Genomic DNA, 26698 nt, shown 5'->3' with positions numbered 1-26698 from the left:
ATGTCAATCAATTCACTAGGCCAGTTGATTTATTGCTACTTCTACATGACCTGCAGCACCAGCACTATGCTGTTACTCCCCATCAGTCCATTGAACAAAGACTAGTAACTTCTGATACCACAAACACAGAAGATTTTAATAGGACAATTACCTATTTAAGGACCAAGTATTGCTTTAAGGGATATGGGCGGCAATATCAGGACTTGGCTTCAGAAGTATAGGCTGAATTTGCAAAGTGTTGCTAAGCTTGGTCTTTCAAAAACTTGGGTACCTAGCCAAATGAGCCTACTTCAGTAGTACACTTAAACACTACCTTGGTCCCCTCCAAAAGGCACAAAATGTCTTGAATATTCAAGTTGTGATTTCTGCTCTGTTTTATAGCACACTTCTGTGGCAGCAGTGTGTGAGATTAGAGAGAGGGAAATGGGAAATCGGGACACAGTTAGAAAACAATAAAAATAATCTAGTCATATGGGGAAATAAGTGGTTTGGAGCAAAAATTATAGGAACTGTGGTTTAAGAGGGATCTGAGGCAATCTAGGTTAACCTGCTGGTATCTATTGCTTAATCTGGAGGCGAGAGGAAGATGGTAGAACGTTAGCTCCACCAGAGAAGAAGTCCCTACTGATTTACTCCACGTTTCTAGACAGTGCCTGGCACATAATATGCATTCAATATACACTTGACTGAATGAATACCGCAGCGTTAGACAGAATATGGGAAAGGAGGAAAAATGCATTCGAACTCGGGGGCTTAATTTGAGGGAGAAGGGAGTCGAGAAATTTCCCACTGACAAAACGGAGCATGTCAGGAAGGGGAGCTAGTTCTGGAGGAAAAGTATGATTACTGGAAGTTGTAGTGATCAAAACTGCATTTCTAATATTAGAATTAGAATTTCTAATATTAGTTACCCAATAAGGGGTTATTTATCTAAAGGCCAACCACACTAGCTTACTTGAACATGACCTTCGCCTAGGTTAGCTGGGATGCAAATTCTCTCTAGATTTCCAAGAATTCTCTAACCACGTAAAAATGTTTCTTCCTGGAGGCTGTTCGCACACACTCCTCCCTCTTTCTGCACACAAACGCGAGAAGCAGGTGTTGGCAGAAAAGAAGCCGGCACCTGAAGGACCAGAGCTATAATCCAGTCTCTGCCTCAACTGCCGCACCTGCCCCTGTCTTCTGGGCTCCACCAAGGGGAGATTTGGAAGAAGATGACTTAAAGTCACAGGGTGTAAGCAAAACCAGAACAAGGTCAGGAGCTCGTGTCCAACTCTTTAACTCCTGGTTCCGGGTTATTTCTCTGGGGTGCATCTGGCGCCAGCCGCGGAAATACGACCGAGTCTGGGTAAAGGTCGCCAGGTGAAGGGATGATAGCCAGGAGACCTCTACGTTTGTCAAAGTTGACCGTCTCCCTCTAAGCAGGCAAAACGTGCGGCTCAAACAGCATTAAGTCAACCAGCAGGAGACCCGTTACCTTACAGGCTAATGCCCTCGATCCACCCCTCGACTCCGCTCCACCCTCCCCGTCGGCACGCGCATGCACCCTAAGGCCCGAGGTTGACGTCAGCCCCTCCCGGCACAACCTCGGTGTCGTACCTCTAATGGCCTGTCGTAACTGCCTGGAGGGAAAGGCCGGGAGAGGAAGGGCATTCACGCTGTTCCCCTCACAGTAGTAGCAGGTATGCGCGCGCGCAGGGTCCTAACTCAGCCCCGGAGACCCGAGCCAATGGGGCGCGGCGACGTCACTACGTGTCAGTTCGCCGGGCCGCACGTCAGGAGGGCAGAGGGCGGAGCCAACTTGGTTGCATTTTCACCCGTACATAGGCGCGGACCGGCGTGTCCTTGGGATTACAAAGCGGGACGTTTGGCTTGTGAGCGGGAACGGCTTAGTCGTACACGGAGAAAGAACGGTGGGCGCGGAGCGCGGAGGCCACGGCAGGCGAGAAACCGAGCCATGAGGGCGCGCGCCTGCGTGGGGGGCGCGCGGGTGGACTGAGGCCCGTGAGCGGGGGCCGGGTGGGGGACAGGGAATGGGGGGCCCTGGACTGCGCCCAGCCCGGCGGGCTACGGCGTGAGGTGGGGCGGGACCCTAATTAGGTCGTGGCGTGGTTTCGGTCAAGGTCCTGAAAGCTCGGAGGCGGCTTGTTCGCGGTTCCTTCCGAGACGCGGGCCCTTCGTTGTCGGGACTGCGGGGCTATGGCAGTGATAGACAAGATTTCCTCCGGAGTGAGGGCGGGAGTCGGTGGACGCTGCGCAGCGCGTCACGTCCTCTTTCCAAGAGAGCAAAAGCTGCTGCTCTTCCAATAAGTCATTACTTTTCCTGGCCACCTGTCGCTTCCCCCCTTAACCTGCTCAGGCACCTCGGAGAGGTAGGTTTCATCACAGTGTCCTTGAAACCGGCTTGGATGGATGACCTCGTGGTCTCCCCCGGGGATCCCAGAGCTGGAGAATGGGCATTCCCGGGGAGACCTCAAAAGCCTGCTGCTGGCCTCCCACCCACAGCAAGGCAATTTAGAGGGACCTGAGCAGGCTGAATCAACCATTATCTCCCTTTTTGTAAAAATGTATTTTGCCTTATCTTCAGAGGTGGCTTTAAATTGTAGTATGAATAATTAGACCGCCTTAAAAGTTAGAATTTTGGTGGTTTGGGTTTAATATATTCATAGTTCAGCTTATTCAGATTTGTGACTTTGTGACCTTGATGTCATCTTTTGAAATAGTTTTGAAGTAGGTTCCTAATTTGCTTTCATCACGTATGTCAACTGGAAAAAAATGCACAAAGTAAGAGCTGTAAGTTCTGTTTGGGGCAAAATGGGGACCAGAGACTGGGAGACAGCATTTCTTTTTTTTTTTTTTTCCTCGGCCCCAGCATGCGCTTGTGGGATCTTGGTTCCCCAGCCAGAGGTTATTTATCTAAAGGCCTCTTTTGCCAGTTTTTCCCAGACCACAGAGTGCCTCATTCCTGATCTCTACCCTGAACTTTTCAGGATGTGTTGAAGGTCAGCAGATGCAGTGGCTTGTGCCTTAACGCTTGTAGAAGCAGATGTCAAGTGTCAATTTTTAGTTGACACACACTCAGAGACGTGTTTTTAAGGAAGTTCTTCCAGATAGTGTTTTTTGTGTTAAAGAATCTTTTGCAAGTGAACTAAGTAAAACAAAATTCAACCTGGTATATAATGTCATAAGTTTGCAGTGCGTTAGTGGCTGGAGTTGATCATTGGTTTACACTTTTTTTACTTGGAGAAAAAAATTAATTAATTGAGTCTTTCACTTTTAGATTTAAAAATGGGTGATATTGAGAAGGGCAAGAAGATTTTTGTTCAGAAGTGTGCCCAGTGCCATACTGTGGAAAAGGGAGGCAAGCACAAGACTGGGCCAAATCTCCATGGTCTGTTTGGGCGAAAGACAGGTCAGGCTGTCGGATTCTCTTACACAGATGCCAACAAGAACAAAGGTAAGAGGCGGGCCATTGTTAACTAACACAAGCACAAATTGCATGAATGTAACCTTTGGTAAACACTTTTTCAAGAGTGTGACATACTTAACAATACATCCCTCCTTGTTTAGGCATCACCTGGGGAGAGGAGACGCTGATGGAGTATTTGGAGAATCCCAAGAAGTACATCCCTGGAACAAAAATGATCTTCGCTGGCATTAAGAAGAAGTCAGAAAGGGCAGACTTGATAGCTTATCTCAAAAAAGCTACTAATGAGTAATAGTTGGCCACTGCCTTATTTATTATGAAACAGCTGTCTCATGACTTTTTATGTGTACCATATTTAAATTGATCTCATACACTAGAATTCAGGTCATGAATAGCTGATGTAATATTTCTGTCCTGATTTAAATAAGATTGGCTTGTGGCTAAATGAATATGGTCAGCTTTTTGAATTTTGATAGTAATTCTGGTTCAGCAAGTACTGTCAGTGTTTTCCCCTTCTAAAGAGATGATTAAACTTGAATAAGGAATGTTAAACTTTTCAGGGATATGGTGAATGCCTTCTCAAACCCTATAGGAGATTGGTTTTATATTTAGATTTCTATAACTGGTTATATTAATATATTTAAATATTGAGAAGCTCCCTTCACTGTCTCATAGACCAGCAAGATTCACCTGTGTTTCAAGTTGTGTTCATTCACCTGTTAAGGCAAGGGCTGAAGATACACTGACAATGTCCACTTTATCTTTTTGGTCTTAAATATGCCAATTTAATTAAAATTCTCCATCTAAAATATTGCGTTTTACTTAATGAAGGGCATTTTAGTGTGGTTTATGTATAGCATCAGATAAAGAATATTTAGTACTTCTCACATTTTAGAGATGATCTTTAAGATAAGATGTTTTTAAAATTCACTGTGACATGATAGGTTGGGAAACTTGCTTGTGAATTCTTTACAAAGTCAGACTAAGTTATAATTCAGGATTGTCTTTTAAACAGGTATTCAGAAACACAACTGTAGAACTACTGTAGGTATGTGATTGGTAATGATGCTTTTGCCAACTCAGAAGGGTTAAGGTAGAGGAGCTCTATCATTAGCACAGATTTGTAAATTATCTGATCATAAGGCTTGAGAATTAAAAACAAAGTCACAGATCATGATTTTTCTAATGTGCTTGATTTAATGACATACCAAGATGGTTGAAAAATATAATACATCAAAATACGCAGCATTGTTACTAGTCATAGTACTAGATTGTGTTTACTTGGTCTTCTAGGACAGCCTGCCCTAGAACACTTCAGTAATCCACCTGGTTTCTTTGGCCAGAATGAGCACTGCAGCATTTATGCCAAATGTAGAAAGAAGAATGTGTTTCTGGCCATAGTTTTGTGGTATGTATAGTACATGGTTGTAGTATATATACTAAATTATTTCATATACAGTTTGTGCTGTACATGTTTAGAGTAGTCCCTAGAAATTTTATGGAATGGTGAGCTTGAACTAAGCCATAACGAATACTGAGAGAAATTCTCGGTGGGGGAAGTAAGTCTGTGCCGGTGGTGAGAGCCATCTCTTTGTGTGACAGTGAGGAAGCCAGGAAGAAGCCTTATCAACAGTGATGGGGATGAGTACGTAGGCCTGTAAGGCCTGGCAAAGCACTTTGTAACTTGTGAATCTTATTTTTAGTCATTGGAGAAATGTGAGAAAGTAGTCAGTCTGGAAACATGTGCAGAAACAGTTTGGGGAAGCAAAAGAAAGCCTGCTGTAATTCAGGTGATATCCAGAGATGGTGTAGCAGTTAGCTTCTGAGAGAGTTCTGGACCAATATGGGAAGACATGGAGACCAGGGAACTGATTTATTTCTGTGTTTCCCAAGTCAACTAAGGCCTATGCTGGCAGAGAATTGCTGAGTCCCTGCTGCTTTCTAGGCCAGTTGTACTCAATAAGTGCCTCTAGTGATTTATAAGTTCCTATAGTTAATTCAAAAGAAGGGACATTCCTAGCTGTAAGGGGTGTGTGCTCTCTTAGAAATAAAGAAACCCAAAAAGCTAGCACTGTATAACCCACATGTCTTCATTCCTAGTGTCTCTTCATAGGTGGCTTGGTGAGTAGTATCGAAAGTGAGAGCCAGGTGTATTTAAGAAGTGTTTCTTCCAGGTGCCCCCTATATTCTGGATTTTGTCTAGAATAGCACTATCCAATACAACTTTCTGTGATGACAGACTGAATACGTGCTGTCCAGTTAGCCACCAACCAGGTGTAGTTACGGAATTTGGGTAGTGTGGCTACAGAACTGAATTTTTAATTTTATTCAGCGTTAATGAGTTTAGGTTTGCGTAGCCACATACGGCGAGAGTGTTAACAGCACAGGTCCAGAACTAGAACCATGCGTGGTCTATAACAAAAGTGCTTCCTCTGAACTCTTTGTTTTCCTAATCTAGGATTCTTACACTAAGTGCCCTTGAATACTGATTCCAATTCCTGTCTCTAAATCTGATATGTTCACCTTTATAATTTTACCATACATTCTACATATTCCATTCATAAGTTGGCAATTTATTTTAGTTAGGTGTTATTCTCATGGTATGTAGGGATACACCTTTTTGTCATCCTTTTCCTCAAACTTTTCTTCAGTTTCTTTTTTATTTTTTTTTTAAATTTATTTTTGGCTGCTCTGGGTTTTCGTTGCTGTGCACGGGCATTCTCTAGTTGTGGTGAGCAGGGGCTACTCTTCATTGCGGTGCACGGGCTTCTCATTGTGGTGGGTTCTCTTGTTGCGGAGCACGGGCTTCAGTAGTTGTGGCTCATGGGCTCTAGAGCTCAGGCTCTGTAGTTGTGGCACACAGGCTTAGTTGCTCCGTGGCATGTGGGATCTTCTCGGACCAGAGCTCAAACCCGTGTTCCCTGCATTGGCAGGCGGATTCTTAACCACTGCACCACCAGGGAAGTCCCTCTTCAGTTTCTTTATAGACATTATATTGTACCTTTTCGCTTTAACCCCTAAAGATTGTTGTAAATTGAAAAGGGTGTGATGAAATTCACATGCTGTCTATGAAGAGGCCTTACCAGTGGCTCGCCCTCCCCAGTTGACTAGGCTAAAGCTATTTCATTTCAGTCAAGGTCACACAAGAGTAAACCAAAACCAACTTAGCTACAACTTAGCTTCATTTCTGGTGATGAGATCTTCTGGCTCTTCATATTAGAGTACCTTGAGATACCAAGTAAGATTGCTGAGCACAGAATAAGAGTGGCTATTATGGTACAGTTCATACAGGCAAGGCTGATACCTATATGAACTAAAGTTAGCTATTTTAGTCACATTAGAGGTCTCAGTATTGGAACTGGAAGAGATCTTAGAGATTCTTAGAATCCAGCTGCACTATTATACAGATGAGAGGTGAAATTAACCTTTTTTAGGCTCAGGGAACTATGGGAACTACTCAATTGAGCTGGACCACTAACAGGACCTTGTAGTCCAACCTAGCAAATCACAGAGCAGGGGAACTGAGGCATATGGCAGATACCTGGGTTTGGAGAGGAATAGGGTTAGTAACACCTATTAGTAACTCAGTCCTGAAACACCCCTACAGTGAGCTGTGACACCTTCCTCTTGAGGGGCTGAGGTATGCTGTGGGCAGGAGGCAGGTAGCCTGGGGTGGGACATAGCCCATACCCTTTCCAGAGTGTTGCTCCCTTCCCACATGTGAGGAGCCCTCCTGCCTGGGAGCTTACTTGAGGGGTTCTGGACCCAAAGTGACCATAGTCAGGTGCTCTTGCTCCAGTGACCTGGTCACAAAGTCCTCACTTAGGGGGGGGAGCATGCCCTGCCTCCTTTTCCATCCCTCTGGATTTGTTACCATTTTTCTTGCACTCAACACCTGCCAATAAAGATTGTCTACACTGTAAAATAGATCGCTAATGGGAAGCAGCCGCATAGCACAGGGAGACCAGCTTGGTGCTTTGTGACCACCTAGAGGGGTGGGATAGGGAGGGTGGGAGGGAGACGCAAGAGGGAGGGGATATGGGGATATATGTATACGTATAGCTGATTCACTTTATTATAAAGCAGAAACACCATTGTAAAGCAATTCTACTCCAATAAAGATGTTAAAAAACTGTATACTAAGAAAGATTAAAGAAGTAAAAAAAAAAACAACACATATTTACACTGGAAAAAACTAGCTGAGTGACATAGCTGAAACCACCACCAAGATACTTTGACCACAGTTTGGTCTTAGTCTAACCCCATTTTACCAGACATATTAATGGGCTGCTTCCTTTTTGCTTTTTTTTTTTTTTTTTTTTTTTGCTGTACGCGGGCCTCTGTGGCCTCTCCCGTTGCGGAGCACAGGCTCCGAATGCGCAGGCTCAGCGGCCATGGCTCACGGGCCCAGGCGCTCCGCGGCATGTGGGATCTTCCCGGACCGGGGCCCGAACCCATGTCCCCTGCATCGGCAGGCGGACTCCCAACCACTGCGCCACCAGGGAAGCCGTTACTCTTTCTTTATTCATTAGAAATGTGCCTGTGTTCACATTGGTGCCATTAAATATGTGTCTATAGCTGGAAGTCTCCTTTGAAAAACGACCATTGGACTAGTTAATTTTATTTGTGGTGTAACAAAGAATGCTGGGTTTGGGATTGGAAAATACATGTTTAGAGTAGAGGTTAGTAAGCAGCCCATTGTCCCAAAGTTTTTGTAAATAAAACTTTATTGGAACATGGCCACATTTATTCATTTATGTCTTATCTAGGGCTGCTTTTGTGCTACAACATCAGAATTGAGTAGCTGCAACAGACTATGGCCCACAAAGCCTAAAATAGTGACTGGTGCTCACAGAAGTTCTCGGCCCCTGGTTTAGAGCTTTGCAGTTACTTTTTTTCTGCCATCTGGAGAACAGGAATAACCTGTACCTCATAAGATTGCTGTTGAGCGTTCACTGAGTGGCATCTGAAAGCTCTCAACTGGTAAGCACTGAAATAATTTATTTTATATCCTCATCAAATTCCTTGAAAGTGGAAAATTCACATAGTGGAAAATTAGGTTAGCAGTTACCCAATTGTCGTGTCTAGCTTTCTTTTCTATTCTCAATGGCTCTGATGACTCTAGGACATTTGACACCCTAGACTGCTCTTATTTTTTTTACCTCCCTCATTTAAATTAATTTCACATACTCATGGAATAAAATACATAGGCATCATAAAACCTTTATACACATATAGCTGTAACTGTCTCTTAGTAATCCAAATCAGCATGGCATTTTACCCAAATTCTAGTCCCATCACTAAATTGCTTTATAGTTATAATGTATATTCACATTTCATTTCATCCTCACTAACTCATAAGGTATGTGGAACAAGAATTGTCCCTATTTTATAGCTAAGTAAATAGGCTCAGGTTATTACTGCCAAAGGTCACACACAGGTACATTACCTTGGTAGTATCACATGTACTGACACTGCCTTTTCATGGTTACGAAACTTCATATTAGGTGAGTCATCTCTATTAGCCTCTTTTTTTTTTTTTTAATTTATTTTTGGCTACGTTGGGTCTTCATTTGCTGCTCGCAGGCTTTCTCTAGTTGTGGCGAGCAGGGGCCACTCTTCATGGTGACAGGCGGGCTTTTCATTGTGGTGGCTTCTCGTTGAAGAGCACGGGCTCTAGGCACACAGACTTCAGTAGTTGTGGCACGTGGGCTCAGTAGTTGTGGCTCTCAGGCTATAGAGCATAGGCTCAGTAGTTGTGGCACACGGGCTTAGTTGCTCCACGGCATGTGGGATCTTCCCGGACCAGGGCTCGAACCTGTGTCCCCTGCATCGGCAGGCAGATTCTTAGCCACTGCACCACCAGGGAAGTCCCTATTAGCCTCTTTATATAACTCCCACACCTCCTTTTGTTGCTAAAGACAGGGCCTTTAGCACTAGGCCTCTGCACTAATGCAGCCCTCACAAGTGGAGCCTACATGTTCTTCACGCTGTCCACAGCAGAGGCTTTGTGGTCTTGGTATCTTCCAGATCTGCATTCTCCATTTCCACACCTGATCTGGGTACTGTTTGAGAAAATCACACACTTCTATTGATTGCACCCCTGTAAACTTATCTTTGATTCAACTGAATCAGCAGAAACCCTGTGCAATTGTCCTATTATATATTCATTCTCTCCCTGTTTTCCTCGTGGTTAATTTAGAAGGTCATCATGCTCCTCAAGCTTGTATCACTGGTCTCCCCTGCTCTCACAGCAGATGACCTTGCCTCCCATTTCAGATAGGAATTTTCTACTTCCTGAATACAAGGAAGGTTTTTGTCAAAACCTTTGAACTTCACAGAACTTCTTTCTGTGAAGTTCTAGGCATCATAAAACCTTTTGTCCCTACCTTCAACAATGTTGTTCTTAATTCAGATATGATTCAGAATGTTCAGTTACATCGAAACGTAGCTCCAGATGTTACAGATGCCCCAGCATGGTCAATCTAACACCCATTCCCAACCCCCTTGTCCTCTGCCTCCCTCTCCCATAGAAAATGAAAGATATAAATGCTTGCTTTCATTTCAGTGCAGGAACTTTGCATTGGGAGCTACACTCCAACAGAACACGTTCACTGCCTAAGTTCTGGAAATTATGGCTTTTCTTATTCAGTTTATAAGTTTAATGAAATTCAGGATACCTACCTGAATCAGGCAGGGGTAATACGTCTGGACCAAGAGATGACAAATCTTTCCAGTTTGCGATAATAGGGGAAATCTATAGATTTCTGAGTCACCTGCCTATGGTATGAGTTGGGGCATGCCGTATTGTCTGTAAGACAAGAATTTCTTGTTCTTTTTACTGGTTAATGTTGGAAGACAGCCTAAGGGTCTGATTTCTCTGTTGATGCTGCTTAACAGAATCGTAGACACATTAGCTCTTCTGTGCCTTAAGTTTCCTCATCTGCAAACTGACCTTAATTATATTAGTCCTTAGGGTTATTGTGAGGCATACACAAGTGAATGTGCTTGGTGTGTTGCCTTGCACTCAGTAAATCCTTAAATGTTAGCTAATTTTGAACTGGTTGGACAGGGCAATTTGTCAAATTAACAGTTGGGCAGATTGCATGGAAGGGAGAGGACACTTACTGGAATGACTTTTTTTAACTGAAGTGATGTAGTGGGAGAGAAGTGCCTGGAATTAGAGATTTATATCCATGACTCAGGTCCATAATTCTAATAACTCACTCATGAGGTGATGTCTCATTCTCTGTTAGTGACCAGGACCAAGAATCAATGAAGTACAACCTTAACCAATGCCATTTACTTTGAGAGCTTTTTTGAGACATTTGGTCAAAAGGTTAAATGGGCACCTAATTTTCATAGACTCATCATCTAAATATGTCTAACTTTTGCAGTAACCTGACAGACATAGTTTTGTTTTGTTTTGTTTTGTTTTGTTTTTTTGTGGTACGCGGGCCTCTCACCGGTGCGGCCCCTCCTGCCGCGGAGCACAGGCTCCAGACGCGCAGGCCCAGTGGCTACGGCCCACGGGCCCAGCCGTTCCGCGGCACGCGGGATCCTCCTGGACCAGGGCACGAACCCGTGCCCCCCACATCGGCAGGCAGAATCCCAACTGCTGTGCCACCAGGGAAGCCCAACAGACATAGTTTTTAATACTGTATTTACTAGGATTATGCCAGCCCTAGCCAACTTGTCCTGAACCTTTGAGGGTAATCTCAAGAAAGGAGACATATCAATATGGGAATACATGCATTAGAGGCAGTTTAGAGTAGGAAATGTTTAGGAGGTTGGCTCCAGCCCACCACTATTCCCTGTCCCAGAAAGATTTATCTGTAGGCTTAATCCAGGTGATAGCAGAGTCCACCTGTAAGCTTCTTACCTCACAATGGTTGCTAACTTGTCTTGAGTAATATTCAGTAGTTATAGGGCTAAAGAATGTTGGTTCTGGAAACCAGCACCTCATATAATTCTTGGATGGGGCATGTGTGATATAAGAAAATATCACTATGCTAGCCAAACAAACACTGTATGCTGTGTACACAGGTTAGAGACTGGGAAGAGATCTATGAGAAGATTTTTAACTTACAAGCCTCCTGAATCAGACTAGGTTAGGAGACTTAATTTTTTTGGTATGCACGTAATAATATTAAGGGGAAAAAAAAGATATTTAAAGAACCAATGCTTACAAATAAATAACCTAAATTTACACCTAAAGGAACCAGAAAAAGAAGAACAAACAAAACCCAAAGTTAGTAGAAGGAAAGAAGTAATAAAGATCAGAGCAGATATAATGAAATAGAGACAGAGAGAGAGGAAGAAGGAAAGAAAGAAACTAAGAGTTGGTTCTTTGAAAAGATAAACAAAATTGATAAACCTTTAGTCAGACTCATCCTTAAAAAAGAAAGAGGGCCCAAGTAAAATCAAGAATGAATGAGAAGCCTCTTTCAACTGACACCACAGAAATATAAAGGGTCATAAGAGATTACCATGAACAACTATACATCAATAAAATGGACAACTGAGAAGAAATGGATAAATTCCTAGAAATATACAAACTCCCAAGACCAAGTCAGGAGGAAGTAGAAAATATGAACAGACCAATTACCAGTAATGAAACTGAATCAGTGATTAAAAAAAGAAAAACAAAAATACTCCTAATGAGCAGAAGTCCAGGACCAGATGGCTTTACAGGTGACTTCTACCAAACACTTAAAGAAGAGTTAATTCATCCTTCGCAAACTATTCTGGAAAGTTGAAGAGGAAGAAATGCTTCCAAATTCATTCAATGAGACCAGCATCACCCTGATACCAAAACCAGACAAAGCTGTAAAAAAAAAAAAAAAAAAAATTACAGGTCAATATCATGGATGAACATAGATGCAAAATTCAACAAAATATTAGCAAACTGAATTCAACAATACAGTAAAAGGATCATATATGATGATCAAGTGGGATTTATTACAGGGATGCAAGGTTGGTTCAATATATGTAAATAAATCAATGGGATATACCACATTAACAAAATGGAGAATAAAAATCACATGATCCTCTCAATAAATGTCAAAATTAAACATCCATGCATGATAAAAACTCATCTAAGTGGGTATAGAGGGAACATATCTCAACAAAATAAAGGCCGTTTATGACAAACTCACACCTAACATCACAATAGTGAAAAGCTAAAAGACTTTCCTCTAAATTCAGGAACAAGACAAGGATGCCTGCTTTCACCATTTCTATTTAACAGTATTGGAAGTCCTAGCCACAGCAATCAGATAAGTAAAAGAAAGAAAAGGCATCCAAATTGTAAGGAAAGAAGTAAAACTCCCTATTTGCAGATGATGATACTATATCTAGAAAATCCTAAAGATGTCACAAAAAAAACTGTTAGAACTAATAAATGAATTAAGTAAAGTTGCAGGATACAAAATTAATATACAGAAATCTGTTGCATTGCTATACACTAACAATGAACTGGTAGAAGGAAAAAATAAGGAAACAGTCCTACTTACAATTGCATCAAAAAGAATACCTAGGAATAAATCTGACCAAGGAGGTAAAAGACCTGTACTTGGAAAACTGTAAGACATTGATGAAAGAAATTGAAGACAACACAAATATATACTGTGCTCATGGATTGGAAGAATTAATATTGTTAACATGACCATACTACCCAAGGCAATCTAGAGAGTCAATACAATCCCTATCAAAATACCAGTGGCGTTTTCCACAGAACTAGACCAAATTCTAAAATTTGTGTGAAAACCTAAAAGACCCCAAGTTGTTTTGTCTTTCTCAAAACAACCTTGAGAAAGAACAAAGCTGGAGATATCACACTCCCTGATTTCAATATTACAAAGCTACAGTCATTGAAACAGTATGGTCCTGGCACAAAAACAGACCCATTGATCAATGGAACAGAATAGAGAGTCCAGAAATGAACCCACACTTATATGGGCAATTAATCTATAACAAAGGAGGCAGAATATGCAATGGGGAAAAGACAGCCTCTTCAATAAGTGGCATTGGGAAAACTGGACAACTACATGTAAAAGAACCAAATTGGATTACTTTCTCACACCATACACAAAAGTAAACTCAAAATGGATTAAAGATTTAAATGTAAGACCTGAAACCATAAAACTTCTAGAAGAAAACATAAGCAGTATGCTCTTTGACATCAGTCTTAACAATATTCTTTTGGAAATGTCTCCTAAGGCAAAGGCAACAAAAACAAAAGTAAGCAAGTGGGACAACATCAAACTAAAAAGCTTTTGCACAGCAAAGGAGACTGTTAACAAAACGAAAAGGTTACCTACTGAATGGGAGAAGGTATTTGCAAAGGATATATCTGATAAGATGTTAATATCTAAAATATACAAATAACTTATACAACTCAACATAAAAAAAAAACCCAACTTGATTGAAAAATGGGCAAAGGACTTGAATAGGCATGTTTCCAAAGAAGACTTACAGATGGGCAACAGGTGCATAGAAAGATGCTCAACATCACTAATCATCAGGTAAATGCAAATCAAAACCACAATGAGATAACACCTCACACCTGTCAGAATAGCTATTATCAAAAACACAAGAAATAGCAAGTGTTGGGGAAGGATGTGGAGAAAAGGGAACGTGTGTGTTGTTAGTGGGAGTGTAAGTTGGTGCAGCCACTATGGAAAACAGTATGGAGTTTCCTCAAAAAATTATAAAATGGAAATACCATATGACCCAGCAATTCCACTTCTGGATATTTTTCTGAAGAAAACAGAAATGCTAATTTGAAAAAATATATGCACCCCTATATTCACTGAAGCATTATTTACAATAGCCAACATATGGAAGCAACCTAAGTGTCCATAAGTAAATGAATGGATAGAGAAGATGTGCTATAGCTACACAATGGAATATTACTCAGCCATAAAAAAGAGTGAAATCTTGCTATTTGTGAAAATATGAATAGGCCTAGAGGGTATTATGCTAAGTGAAATGTCAGAGAAAGACACATACCATATGATTTGACTTATATGTGAAATCTAAAAAACAAAACAAATGGACAAACAGTAAAACAAACATCATAAATACAGAGAACAAACAGGTGGTTGTCAGAAGTCGGGTGGGGGATGAGTGAAATAAGTGAGGGAGATTAAGAGGTACAGACTTCCAGTTACAAAATAAATGAGCCACAGGGATGAAATGAACGGCATGGGGATGTAGTCAGTATAATGTAATATCTTTGTATGGTGGCAGATGGTAACTAGACTTATCATGGTGATCATTTAGTAATGTATAGAAATAATCAAATCACTATGTTGTGCACCTGGAACTAACACAGTGTTGTAGGTCAATTATACTTCAAAAAAAGAAAAAAATTTGCATAAAGTAAGATTTAAGAATTACTAATAGATTTTGCTGTCCATACTCCTCTTTTCCTTATCACCACAGAGAAATGATGAGCTAACTGGTTTTTCAATGGGAGTGGGACTACGGAGACTCTATTAAGGATAAGTAGTAGAATGTTAGAGAAAAACAACACCAGAAGCTGTTTCTTAACTCCAGAATATGGAATAAAAATATTATGCTTTCAAAAAAAAAGAAGAATCAGTGCTTAGTGGGAAAAGACAGGGAGGGCCTGCCATTTTCACCACTTCTCAACCTACTATCTCTCAAGATAGGTAATGAAGAAGGGCCTTTTGTATCATAAATCAAGGTCTTGAGTACTCTTTTAGCATAATAAAACAAAATGTAGGCTGTAATATATGCCAGATTCTTTTTGTAGCTATCATGCCTGAAGATTTTGATAGCTTTCTTCTATTTTCCACCCTAAAGTTAATCAAGCAGGTCACAACCAAGCCCTATATTATTAGTAAATACGAAAAATTCAGGAAAGGTATGTGATTTTTTAAAAAATTATTTATTTATTTTATTTTTGGCTCTGTTGAATCGTCGTTGCTGCACGCGGGCTTTCTCTAGTTGTGGTGAGTGGGGGCTACTCTTTGTTGCGGTGCACGGGCTTCTCATTGCAGTGGCTTCTCTTGTTGCAGAACACAGGCTCTAGGCATACGGGCTCAGTAGTTGTGGCTTGCAGGATCTAGAGCACAGGCTCAGCAGTTGTGGTGCATGGGCTTAGTTGCTCCACGTCATGTGGGCTCTTCCCGGACCAGGGCTCGAGCCCATGTCCCCTGCATTGGCAGGCAGATTATCAACCACTGCGCCAGCAGGGAAGCCCAGTATGTGATTTTCTAATGGATCCTCTCAGGGGAAGCAGTTGCCCCCTCTACCCAAGCCGATTCTCCAGCAGAATACCTTGAAAGTGGAGAGGTAATGCTTTTCTTTGGCCTTCTTCACAGCAGGTGCCATATCTAAATCCACTTCCTTTTTGAATTCATTGGAAGACGGGGAACTGCCCTTCAGGACACAGCCACAAGCTCCCTACTTTTGGTTCCTCTCCTATTTCACTGAACATTCCTTCTTAACCTCATTTGTAGGTTTCTTTTTGTCCACTCTGGAAGAGACTTTTTGCCTCCTTGATATCCACTTTCCTCTTCACTTCTAGTAACAGAACCTTGGTTATTTTTATTTTTTTAGGGTGGTAATGGACCTATAAAGGACTACACTGTCCAACTTCCCTAGGTGTGGTCAGTGAGTCAAGTGAAAGTGAGTCACGTGGGACTTCTGGGAAGAGCAGACTCAGCTAGGAGAACTGCCCTTTCGTCCCTTTTCTTCCTGCCTAGAACCTGGATGGGATTGCAGAACTCCTCTGGCAGTCATCTTGACTTGCACCATTGAGGATGGAGCTATGCACCTGAAAATGGCAGAGCAGAAAGATAGGTGGAACTGGTGTATAGGTGATCTGGTGAAGCTGCCATACTAGTCCAGACTTCCTTAACAATTTAATAAACGTCTTTCTTATTTAAGCCATTGTTGTTTGTTTCTGTTCCATGCAGCTGATTCTAATCCTAGCTGATACACCCACTCCTTATGTTATCAAACCAGGTTCATTTGCCCAACTCGCAGCAAGCCAAATGCTGAGACGCCAAGGTTTGCAGCAGAGAAACGATTTATACACAAGGCAGCCAAGCGAGGAGACGGGAGAACAAGTCTTAAATCCACTTTCATGAAGGTGAGGGGCTCAGGCTACTTACAGCATAAGGAAGCAGGGTGGTCTGAGGTGTGGGGAAAGATGATTAAAGGTAAGAAAAATGTACAGTAATTGGGGTTCTGTACAGGCATATCTGAGTTACATGCTTCTTCATGGGTTGCATGTTCAGAAAATGGTGGCATTTACATGTTCTGAGGGTGAAGTTTTTGGCCTTCTGATGTCAAAAGGTTATCCACTGGACAGTCACCCAGTCCATGGTCTCGACTGGTTTGATCTGGGCAAGGCAAGCTCTGTGTTCCTGAAAAACAATTTGAGCAACTGTTACTATAGTGACTCATATATCAGAGGTGTTATCTGTAGGAGGTGATTTAAGGAGTCTTGTGATATATTGTCTAAGCTACATGAAGCTTGAAGGGTATGCAGTCTGCAAGAACAATTGAGGCAAGCTTGATTGAGGACATGTTACAAGATATTTATCAAGCAAGTTATGGTTTAAGGGATACGATGACCTCCCTCAGTTTCACTTATATAATATTAGTGTTCCCCAAAGGTATGCCTTTCTTTACATTTTGTCCCCTTGGCAATATCCACACCCATGACGTTAGCACACACATGCCAGTGACTTCATAGCTATAGCTGTAGTCCAAATACCCTTGAGCTCAAAAGCCTTATACTCAACTGCCTTTTAGACATCTCTATTTGGGTTCCCCCAACACCCCACCCAGACATTGTGGTTGGCTGAATAAGGGCCTCCTCCAGATGGGTCCATGCCTTAATCCCTGGAACCTATCATAAAAGTGACTTTACAACTGTGATGAAGTTAAGGATGCTGATATGGAGAGTTTATCCTGGATTATTCAGGTGGGCTTGATGAGTCAGAGAAGAAGGCAGTGTAGCAATGGAAGCAGAGACTGGAGTGATGTGGGCACAACCAAGAATGCTGGCAGCCTCTAGAAGCTAGAAGAGACAAGGAATGGATTCCCCTTTTGAATCTCAGAAGGAACTACCCCTTCCAGCACCTTGATTTTCGCCCACTGAGACCCATTTCAGACTTCTGACCCCCAGACTTGCAAGATAATAAAGTTTGTGGTAATTCGCAACGGCACTGGGAAACTAACACAGGCATCTCAAACCTAACGTGTCCAAAAGTATAGCTGTCCAGGGTTCCAGCAGATCTGGGGAGTTGACTGGGCTCATCACTAGGTGAGTCTTGATTTCTACCCTTGTCTCCTCAGTAGTACAAGACTGACACCAACTTGATTCTGTTCTTCAGAGCCCTTCTGCTTGACTTCCTAGCTTCCTGCCTTGTTCAATTGGAAAATTTGGCAAATGCCTTAAGGGCTGGGTGTTGGGCACATACTTTACCGTCTCCTTCTTACTGAGCCCTTCACCTTTCAAGCCTCTGCTTTTCATTTCTTCTTCCCTGAGAAGTTTCTCTGCCTTTTAGTATAGGCCCTCTGCCCAAGCTCTTCTCTTGCCTTCTTAGATTTTTGCCCCACACCCAGAATGGTTAACTGCTCTGAGAGAAAATGCAGCTGCAGACTGTTACCTTACCTCTCCTTGCAGTTCTCTCTTCTCCAAGATTTTACATTATGAAGTCCTGGTTGCTTCTACATTACCTTCAAACAGCAGCTGCAAGTGACTTCATTTTAGCTCTGCACACGAGAGAGAGGTGGATACCAGGCCTCCTGAACTGCTCCCCTCGCCCTCTCTACCCTGGACCTTCAGGTAAAGAACTTGCCTGGTATCTGAGCTCTGCTTTAATAATAGAGGGATGACATTCTCTCTTTCCCCACAATCTAACAGCATCTCGGTCCTGTTTATGTCCCAACCCCCAAGCTAGCCTCATTCTGCATCCCAGGCCAGAGTGTGTAATACTTGGGCTTTCTTAGTTTTCCTGAAAATCAGGATTGCCTGCTTTCTAAATCCTGTGATTTTATTTTGTGGCTCTCTAACTCCTTTCTCCTTGTTGATAATTCTGGACTAAGTGCTGTGCCAGCTCCAAACCAGTCGTTAAAGAAGGCTCATTTTGACATTCCCAGATATACTGCATTCTGTTTTTCAATTTATTCTGCAAATAAAAGCCTTGATGGCAAGCACTCTCATAGGTTGCTTTCTTTCCTCTGAATTGTAAATGAGTGATTTGTGACAATATTGGTAAGCAGGGTCAAAGATACTTATTAAAAAAAATAATGGGGGCTTCCCTGGTGGTGCAGTGGTTAAGAATCTGCCTGCCAATGCAAGGGACACAGGTTCGAGTCCTGGTCCAGGAAGATCCCACATGCCATGGAGCAACTAAGCCCATGCGCCACAACTACTGAGCCTGCGGTCTAGAGCCCACAAGCCACAAGTACTGAGCCCACGTGCCACAACTACTGAAGCCCACACACCTAGAGCCCGTGCTCCGCAACAAGAGAAGCCACAACAATGAGAAGCCCGCACACCACAACGAAGAGTAACCCCTGCTTACCACAACTAGAGAAAGCCCACTCACAGCAGTGATGACCCAACACAGCCCAAAATAAAAACTAATTAATTAATTAATTTTAAAAAACCAATAATGGTAGCTTTTTATAGCTCTGAAACTTTGTGCTTCACTGGCATGAGTATCATGTGTTTTCTATGCCTGGTCTCATTTAATTAACACAACAATCATGTGCAACGGAGCGCAGGGGTTGGAGGGCTGGAGGGTAGAGTGGTAATTATTGACTGCACTTTGCTTATTAGGAAAGAAGCTGAGAGACGTTAAATTCCTCATCAGTGAGTGGTAGAACTAAGATTCAGACAGGTCTCTCTGACTCCAAAGCCCTTACTCTTTCTAATACAGTTCTACCTCCTGACCTGTAATTCTCAGTGTCTGATGCCACAAACAATTTCTAACCTCAACCCCACCTAGTCATTGTAAGCACCTGTGGGCCCCTGATTACAGTGTGGATGATTCTGAATAGCCCGTCACCTTGACTGAACAGTTAAAATGCAATGACGCACAGAACATTTTTAGAGGCCAATAATAAAATTTAAGAATATTATGCCTAAGAACTAGTTAGTGACTGAGAATACACAAAGAAGATTGGAGGCTCTTATGTACCTTGTGGTCTCTAAAAAGAAAAATACAGGAAACCCTTGAACAAAGAGGTTAGGGGTGCTGACCCTCCAAGTGGTTAAAAATCTGCATATAACTTATAGTTGGCTCTCTTGGCCACGGTTCCTCCATAACTGCAGTTTTGCAATCCTGAATTCAACCTACCACGGATCGAGTAGTACTGTAGTATTGACTACTGAAAAAAATCCACATATAAGCGGACCCACGTAGTTCAAACCCATAATGTTCAAGGGTCAACTGTATACAGATTCTTGGTACTACCATTAGTGACTTGCTGTTGGAGTCTAAGGGAACTATTGGCCTTACCTGGATTATGCAAATCTGAGGAGCAAAAGGTGTGGGTGAGGAAGTGAAATTGTGGCCACGCAAATACTATTAGGAAGATCCTGGGCTCAGTTCTGGGTACGTCTGCTTGTGCTCTTAGTTCTTAACCCTAATTAACTTTTATGTCATTCCTGTAGTTATAATTGCCTTTTTTCCCAGAATGAGTTTTCTTTTTTTTTTTTTTTTTTTTTGCGGTACGCCGGCCTCTCACAGGTTGGGGAGCACAGGCCCCGGACGCGCAGGCTCAGCGGCCATGGCTCACGGGCCCAGCCGCTCTGCGGCATGTGGGATCTTCCCAGACCGGGGCACAAACCCGTGTCCCCTGCATCGGCAGGCGGACTCTCAACCACTGCGCCACCAGGGAAAACCCCAGAATGATTTTTCTTTATGGAGGTATAGTACAATCGATAACAAAACATGATATTAATTTCAGGTGTATAACATAATGATTCAATACTTGTGTATATTGTAAAATGATCACTACAATATCTACTTAATATTCATCATCATACATAGGTAAAAAAAATTTTTTTTGTGCTGAGAACTTTTAAGACCCATCTGAGCAACTTTCAAATATGCAACACAGTATTATTAATTATAGTTACTATGTTATACATTACATCCCCCTGACTTTTTTAAATTTTTATTTATTTTTTTTGGGCTGTGCTAGGTCTTCGTTGCTGCACACGGGCTTTCTTTTTTACTTTTTTTTTTTGCAGAGAGCAGGGCTACTCTTTGTTGAGGTGCGCAGACTTCTCATTGTGGTGGCTTCTCTTGTTTCGGAGCACAGGCTCTAGGCGCGTGGGCTTCAGTAGTTGTGGCGCGCGGGCTCAGTAGTTGTGGTGCACGGGCTTAGTTGCTCCGCGGCATGTGAGATCTTCCCGGACCAGGGCTCGAACCCGTGTCCCCTGCATCGGCAGGCGGATTCTTAACCACTGTGCCACCAGGGAAGTCCCCCCTGACTTATTTTATAATTGGAAGTTTGTACCTTTTGACTCCCTTCACCCTTTCGCCCACCCCACACACACACCCATACCCCACTCTGGCAAACACCAATCTGTTCTCTGTATCTATGGGTTTGGTGGTGGTTTTTTGTTTTGTGTGTGTGTAGGGGGTGTTAGATTCCACATGTAAGTGAGATCATATGGTATCTGTCTACTTCTGTCTGGCGTATTTCGCTTGGCATAATACCCTCAAGATCCATCCATGTTTTTGCAAATGGCAAGATTTCATTCTTTTTTATGGCTGAATAATATTCCATTAGATAAATATACCACATTTTCGTTATCCATTCATCTATCAGTAGACATTTAGATTGTTTCCATAGCTTGGCTATTATAAATAATGCTGTAATGAACCTGAGGTACATTTATCTCTTCAAGACAGTGCTTTCATTTCCTTTGGATATATATATATATATATACTCAGAAGTGGAATTGCTGGATCATACAGTAGTTCTATTTTTAATTTTTTGAGGGACTTTCATACTGTTTTCCATGATGGCTGCACCCATTTACAATCCCATCAACAGTGCACAAGAGTTCTCCTTTCTCCACATCCTCACCAACACTTTTTATTTCTTATCTTTTTAATAATAGCCATTATAACAAGCGTGAGGTAATATTTCATTCTGGTTTTGATTTGCATTTCCCAAATGATTAGTGATTTTGAGCATCTTTTCATATTGTGTGTCTTCTTTGGAAAAATATCTATTCAGATCCTCTGCCCAATTTTTAACTGGATTGTTTGTTTTTTAGCTATTGAGTTGTATGACTTCTTTATATATTTTGGATATTAACCCCTTATCAGATATATAATTTGCAAATACTTTCTCCCGTTCAGTTTGCCAGAATGATTTGTGTTAAACATGTTCTAGTCAGGGCTCCTAGCAAGGAAAAGAGACGTTATCGAGATATCTCAGATAAAGGGGAGTTTTGAAGGCTCATTTTGTTTTTATAAGGTATATTATCACTAGTGAAGAGTCAGAGATTTTACCCTACTTGCAAGCTAACAAGTCAGCCTGCTGCCATTTCATGGATGCTGGAAAAAGACATTAGACTCCCAGATTAGAGGCAGAGGATAGTTTATTAATTGCTGCAGTAGCAGAAGCTGGAGTATCAGCATTGTTGTGTCAGTTGCCCAAACCCCGATTCCCACAGGGCATCACCAAGAGGCTCAGATAAAACATGCACATGCAGTGGTTTACATTACATGAGGGACCCAGGACATAGGGAACCCAAATCTCTTATTATGGGCCAAAGACTGCCTAACCTTTGCACCTTTGGGAGATTTTACCAGTCAGTAAACAAACCTGCCCTTTGCTTCAGAAGGGCACACTACCTCTATCTTCCAAGGCTGTTCATTATACAAATATCCTTGAAAAGCACAGACAAAGGGTTTGTCCTTTAAAACAGTGCCTCTGTTCACGTAGTAAGTAGAAACATGAGAAACCCATGGAGAATTGCCTCCAAACATACTCGTAGAATTTCATGAAAATCCAAGAATGAGGCTGGGATTCACTGAGACTAGAGCTAAAAGATGGCAGGAGTTTGGGGTTTTTAACACTAAATCACTACCATTATTGGGATTCAGCCATACTCCACGTGTCCTTCTGTCCTGCTGCCAACTGGAAAATTCTTTTTCTTTTTTTTTCTTTTTTTTTTTTACCTTTCAGTACAAAATACAATTGGCCCAGCTCATTTTTTTCATTTCAGACCTTCAGTCACATATTCCTGACCAGTTTTGGCTTTGGTCTAGTTCCACCAATGGTCTAGACAACAGTGGTTGGAGGAGTGCATACTGGGGTCTTAAAGACCTCCATGTCTTTAAGTTGGGTGTTGGGTGTTGTTGCCTCCAGGGTGTTCACATAATAATTTCTCTTCCCCACACAGGATCTGAACAAAAGGAAAAATACAAGAACAAGGCAGATGGGAAATTAAATACCTCTGTATTTGCTGATAAAATGAAGTTGGGAAGCTTAGATGAAGAGCCAAGTAGGCCTACTTACTGAACCCCAAAGTTAGGCAGACCTAAGTACCACTTGTAGGCAATGTTGGACCAAAGTTAGAATGTCCTAGATCCCAAAAGGAAGAAGAGAAGATTTGGTCCACACATGCCGATTTTAATTCCTCCTAAGATTAAACTTCCCCAGAGGAAGGAGTAGGGGAATGGAAGAGGCCGTGATTTATCTTAACTGAGCTTCCTCCACATGGACAGAAACATCGAGCAATATTCTTTTCTAATGGTAGGAAGCAGTAAGTGGACTTTAGAAGCATCTTCAATTCCTCCCCTATTCCCTCTGCATTCTGGACATCACTTTCACACCATCCACTTCCCACTGGAGTCTCTGAGCCCCTGGAGGACAGGGTCTATGTTCTACTTATCTTTGTATCTCTAGTACTTAATATACTACTCAGCAGTAGGAAACTAATAAATATTCCATGAATTAATATGCATGATCCTCCCAACTACAATTCAAATTTTATGATAGCAGAGACTATCTCCTTTAACTTTGATTCCCCACACTGCTGTTACTTTTCTTTGTTGAAGGAGAGAGCTCACAAGTAATGGGGGTTTATTGGAATAAACTTCATTGCAGAGAGGGAGGCTGGTATCACTTTCCCTTCCAAGAGTAGCTCCATTCACAATCTAAACCAGCTTTAGGGACCAGATTAACACTTGCCCTTTCAGCAGGAGTTGATGGATCTTTAATTAATATGCTGCCATTCATATGACTCCTCTTTTGGACTTTGCTTCTCTTTTACGTCTTATCTACCACTTGTTATCAACTAGCTGACTCTTCCCCATTCAACCACCTGAGGGAGAAAATCCAATTGGCTCTATTATCCTTGATAGGTAGAGCTTTTTAAACCAAGCCACGTCAGAGGTTTCCAGGTGCCCACTTCTGTCCTAATCAGAGGGCTTCTCTTACTACAAAACAACATAGGGATAGCCCACTTCAATTAGCTCGGGGCTCTCAGGAATGTACTTTGCCTCGGAAGTAGTTGATGGGCCTGACAGCCCTGGGATTGGCATGTCTGTAAAGTGCCTTACACAGGGTTCAAAATAAATGTTTATTTATGTTATCTGAAGGGAGAGCCAGAAGAATTTCATGACTATGTGTGATTTAATCCTGTTTGGTGTATCCTGGGTAATTGTTTGGGTCTTAACATTGAGCTAGGGTATAAATGCCCTATTCTTTGATTTGTAGGGGTCATTGCCATTTTGAGATTCTGGAAGAGTTTGAACCTGTCTCTCTCTTCACAATCAGTTTCATGTCTTTTACTAAAAACCCAACTCATTTCTGAGGGTAAACGTTTTTCCCAATGGAGTCTAGAGCTGTGACACCTTAAAAAAATTTTTTTTTAATTGAAGTATAGTTTATTTACAATGTTGTGTTAGTTTCAGATGTACAGCAAAGTGTTTATATATAGATATATATTCTTTTTCATATTATTTCACAAGACATTGAATATAGTTCTCTGTGCTATACAGTAGAATTTATTTTATATATAGTAGTGTGTATCTGTTAATCCCAAACTCCTAATTTATCCTCCTCCCCTTTCCCCTTGGTAACCATAATATTGTTTTCTATGTCTGTAAGTCTGTTTCTGGTGGATTTTTGGGGGGCTCCGTTGGGTCTTTGTTGCTGTGCGTGGGCTTTCTCTAGTTGCAGTGAGCAGGGGCTACTCTTCATTGTGGTGTGCGGGCTTCTCATTGCGGTGGCTTCTCTTGTTGCGGAGCACTGGCTCTAGGCGCACGGGCTTCAATAGTTGTGGCTTATGGGCTCTAGAGCGCAGGATCAGTAGTTGTGGCGCGTGGACTTAGTTGCTCCGCAGCACGTGGGATCTTCCCGGACCAGGGATCAAACCCGAGTCACCTGCCTTGGCAGGAGGATTCTTAACCACTGCGCCACCAGGGAAGCCCCCGAGTCCGTTTCTGTTTTGTACATAAGTTCATCTGTATCCTTTTTAAGATTCCACAAATAAGTGATATCATATAATATTTGTCTTTGTCTGTCTTACTTCAGTTAGTATGATAATTTCTAGATCCATCCACGTTGCTGCAAATAGCATTATTTCATTGTTTTCTTATGACTGAGTAATATTCCTTTGTATATGTGTATACCACATCTTCTTTATTCATTCACCTGTCGATGGACATTTAGGTTGTTTCCATGTCTTGGCTATTGTAAATAGTGCTGCAATCTTTTCAAATTATAGTTTTGTCTGAATATACGCCCAGGAGTGGGATTGCTAGATCATATGGCAACTCTATTTTTAGTTTTTTGAGGAACCTCCATACTGTTTTCCATATTGGCTGCACCAATTTACATTCCCACCAACAGTGCAAGACGGTTCCCTTTTCTCCACACCCTCTCCAGCATTTATTTTTTGTACTTTTTGTTGATAGCCGTTCTGACCTGTGTGAGATGATACCTCATTGTGGTTTTGATTTGCATTTCTCTAATGCAATTGAGCTCTCTTTGGTTTTGTCTTTCCATCTAAACAACATATTTTGATGACTAATGTATCAAAATATTTCTTGGAAGCATAAAAATTACACAAATTTAAATTTAGATTATTTAATAGTAAGTTACAGGATCAAATATGATCTAGGACCTCTGGAGGGAATAAAATGGGGGAAAGGAAACTGTTGGAGTGAATAGGGATCTAATGAAAGAAAAAATAAAAGGGATGAAAAGAAAGAGAAAATAAGGTATCTAAAGAATTTCATGTTCGGTTTTTCCTAGAGCTGGCTCTGTGTGCATATGATTCTCAGGGTGCCAAATCCTTTTAAAAATTGGAAGCCAAATTCAGACACTTCCCATAAAGATGCAGTTAAAAATACTTCTGGTAAATCATGGAGAGCCCTCTGTGCTTGACTTCGTAGTGAACACAAGAGGGCGCTAAGCTCCAGAGTGATGCACAGGCCACTCAGGCCCGCATCTAGCATCACAGCATATACACAAATAGTTGTTTTCAAGTAATATTTCTTAAAGGTCATACCAAGTGTTAAGCAGAGACGTAGCTACTCTCCTAGGTAGGTCTAACTCTAGATAGATAGAGATACCCATCTCATTTAATTTTGTGACTTTATGTGCCTGTAAGATAGTCTGCCACCAGTTTGAATATATTAATATTTCTAGGGAAATCAAAAGAATGTTGTCAGGCAGAGAGGCATAGAAAGAAAGGTTGGTAGGGACCACCTAAGCTTTCTCAGGGGAGAGGGAGCCTTAGCGAAGACTCCAGGTGTTGTAATCCCATGAGAAGGCCCACACACCACACCATCTTAGCTGGAGACATTAACTCTTCAAACCGTGTCACCCCCGTGCTCTAGTTCTGTGCTCACAAGCAACCTCTGATGATTATTTGGCTTCTCACGGGGGTCTCTGGCCATGGATGCACACTCAAGGGCAAAACAAACTTTAAAAAATCTCATTTATTATAGCAAAACCAAAGTAAAAATATTATAATTATTTGGTGGCAGTTATATTTCTTATTTTAGGAGCGTCAGAGGACAAGGAAGAGTTTAAAATAGCTGCCAGAGTTTGAATCTGAGTGGACTATTCACAGAAAAAGCCAGTAACGAAAGCATTGGGGGACAATGGGAATAAAGGTTTTGCCATGAATTTGATGTGTAGGTTGTCTGTACAGGGGGCAGCTCTCAACGAGCAGTTGGAAATGATGTCGTGTATTGGTACCAGGAGAGATAAGGGAGAGAAATAAATCTTTAGGAG

General features: G+C 41.8%; 1 protein-coding gene and 2 long non-coding RNA genes across 5 annotated transcripts in view; 2 read left to right on the top strand and 1 right to left on the bottom strand.

Moving 5' to 3' along the window:
* LOC132430667 (uncharacterized) overlaps positions 1-1659 on the bottom strand; it is a 107811-nt gene extending 106152 nt beyond the window's left edge. For both annotated transcript variants that reach the window (XR_009520543.1, XR_009520542.1), the window contains exon 1: positions 1600-1659. This is a non-coding gene — a long non-coding RNA (uncharacterized lncRNA). The remainder of the gene's footprint in view (positions 1-1599) is intronic.
* A 136-nt stretch (positions 1660-1795) lies between these two features.
* CYCS (cytochrome c, somatic) lies at positions 1796-7416 on the top strand. 2 transcript variants are annotated; one of them, XM_060020626.2, is made up of 3 exons: positions 1796-1913; positions 3281-3457; positions 3571-7416. In XM_060020626.2, exons 2-3 carry the CDS (start codon positions 3289-3291, stop codon positions 3717-3719), a joined length of 318 nt encoding a protein of 105 aa, XP_059876609.1. In that variant the 5' UTR covers positions 1796-1913; positions 3281-3288; the 3' UTR covers positions 3720-7416. The 2 variants fall into 2 exon arrangements, with proteins under 2 accessions (XP_059876609.1, XP_059876610.1); XM_060020627.2 differs by having other exon boundaries at positions 1796-1942; positions 3571-4835.
* A 67-nt stretch (positions 7417-7483) lies between these two features.
* On the top strand, positions 7484-18241 carry LOC132431077 (uncharacterized). Its single transcript, XR_009520622.1, has 3 exons — positions 7484-8410; positions 16427-16553; positions 18099-18241. It is a non-coding gene; the product is annotated as an uncharacterized lncRNA (long non-coding RNA).
* The last annotated feature ends 8457 nt before the right edge of the window (positions 18242-26698 follow it).

This window comes from Delphinus delphis, chromosome 9 (assembly GCF_949987515.2).
Source record: "Delphinus delphis chromosome 9, mDelDel1.2, whole genome shotgun sequence".
Taxonomy (NCBI): Eukaryota; Metazoa; Chordata; class Mammalia; order Artiodactyla; family Delphinidae; genus Delphinus; species Delphinus delphis.
This window is presented reverse-complemented; position numbering and strand designations above follow the sequence as displayed.

Excerpts from the sequence above, each read along its gene's own strand:
- CYCS (XM_060020626.2), top strand. The coding sequence starts at position 3,289 with ATGGGTGATATTGAGAAGGGCAAGAAGATTTTTGTTCAGAAGTGTGCC. Across the intron at positions 3,458-3,570 it reads AGATGCCAACAAGAACAAAG|GCATCACCTGGGGAGAGGAG; the intron begins GTAAGAGGCGGG and ends CTCCTTGTTTAG.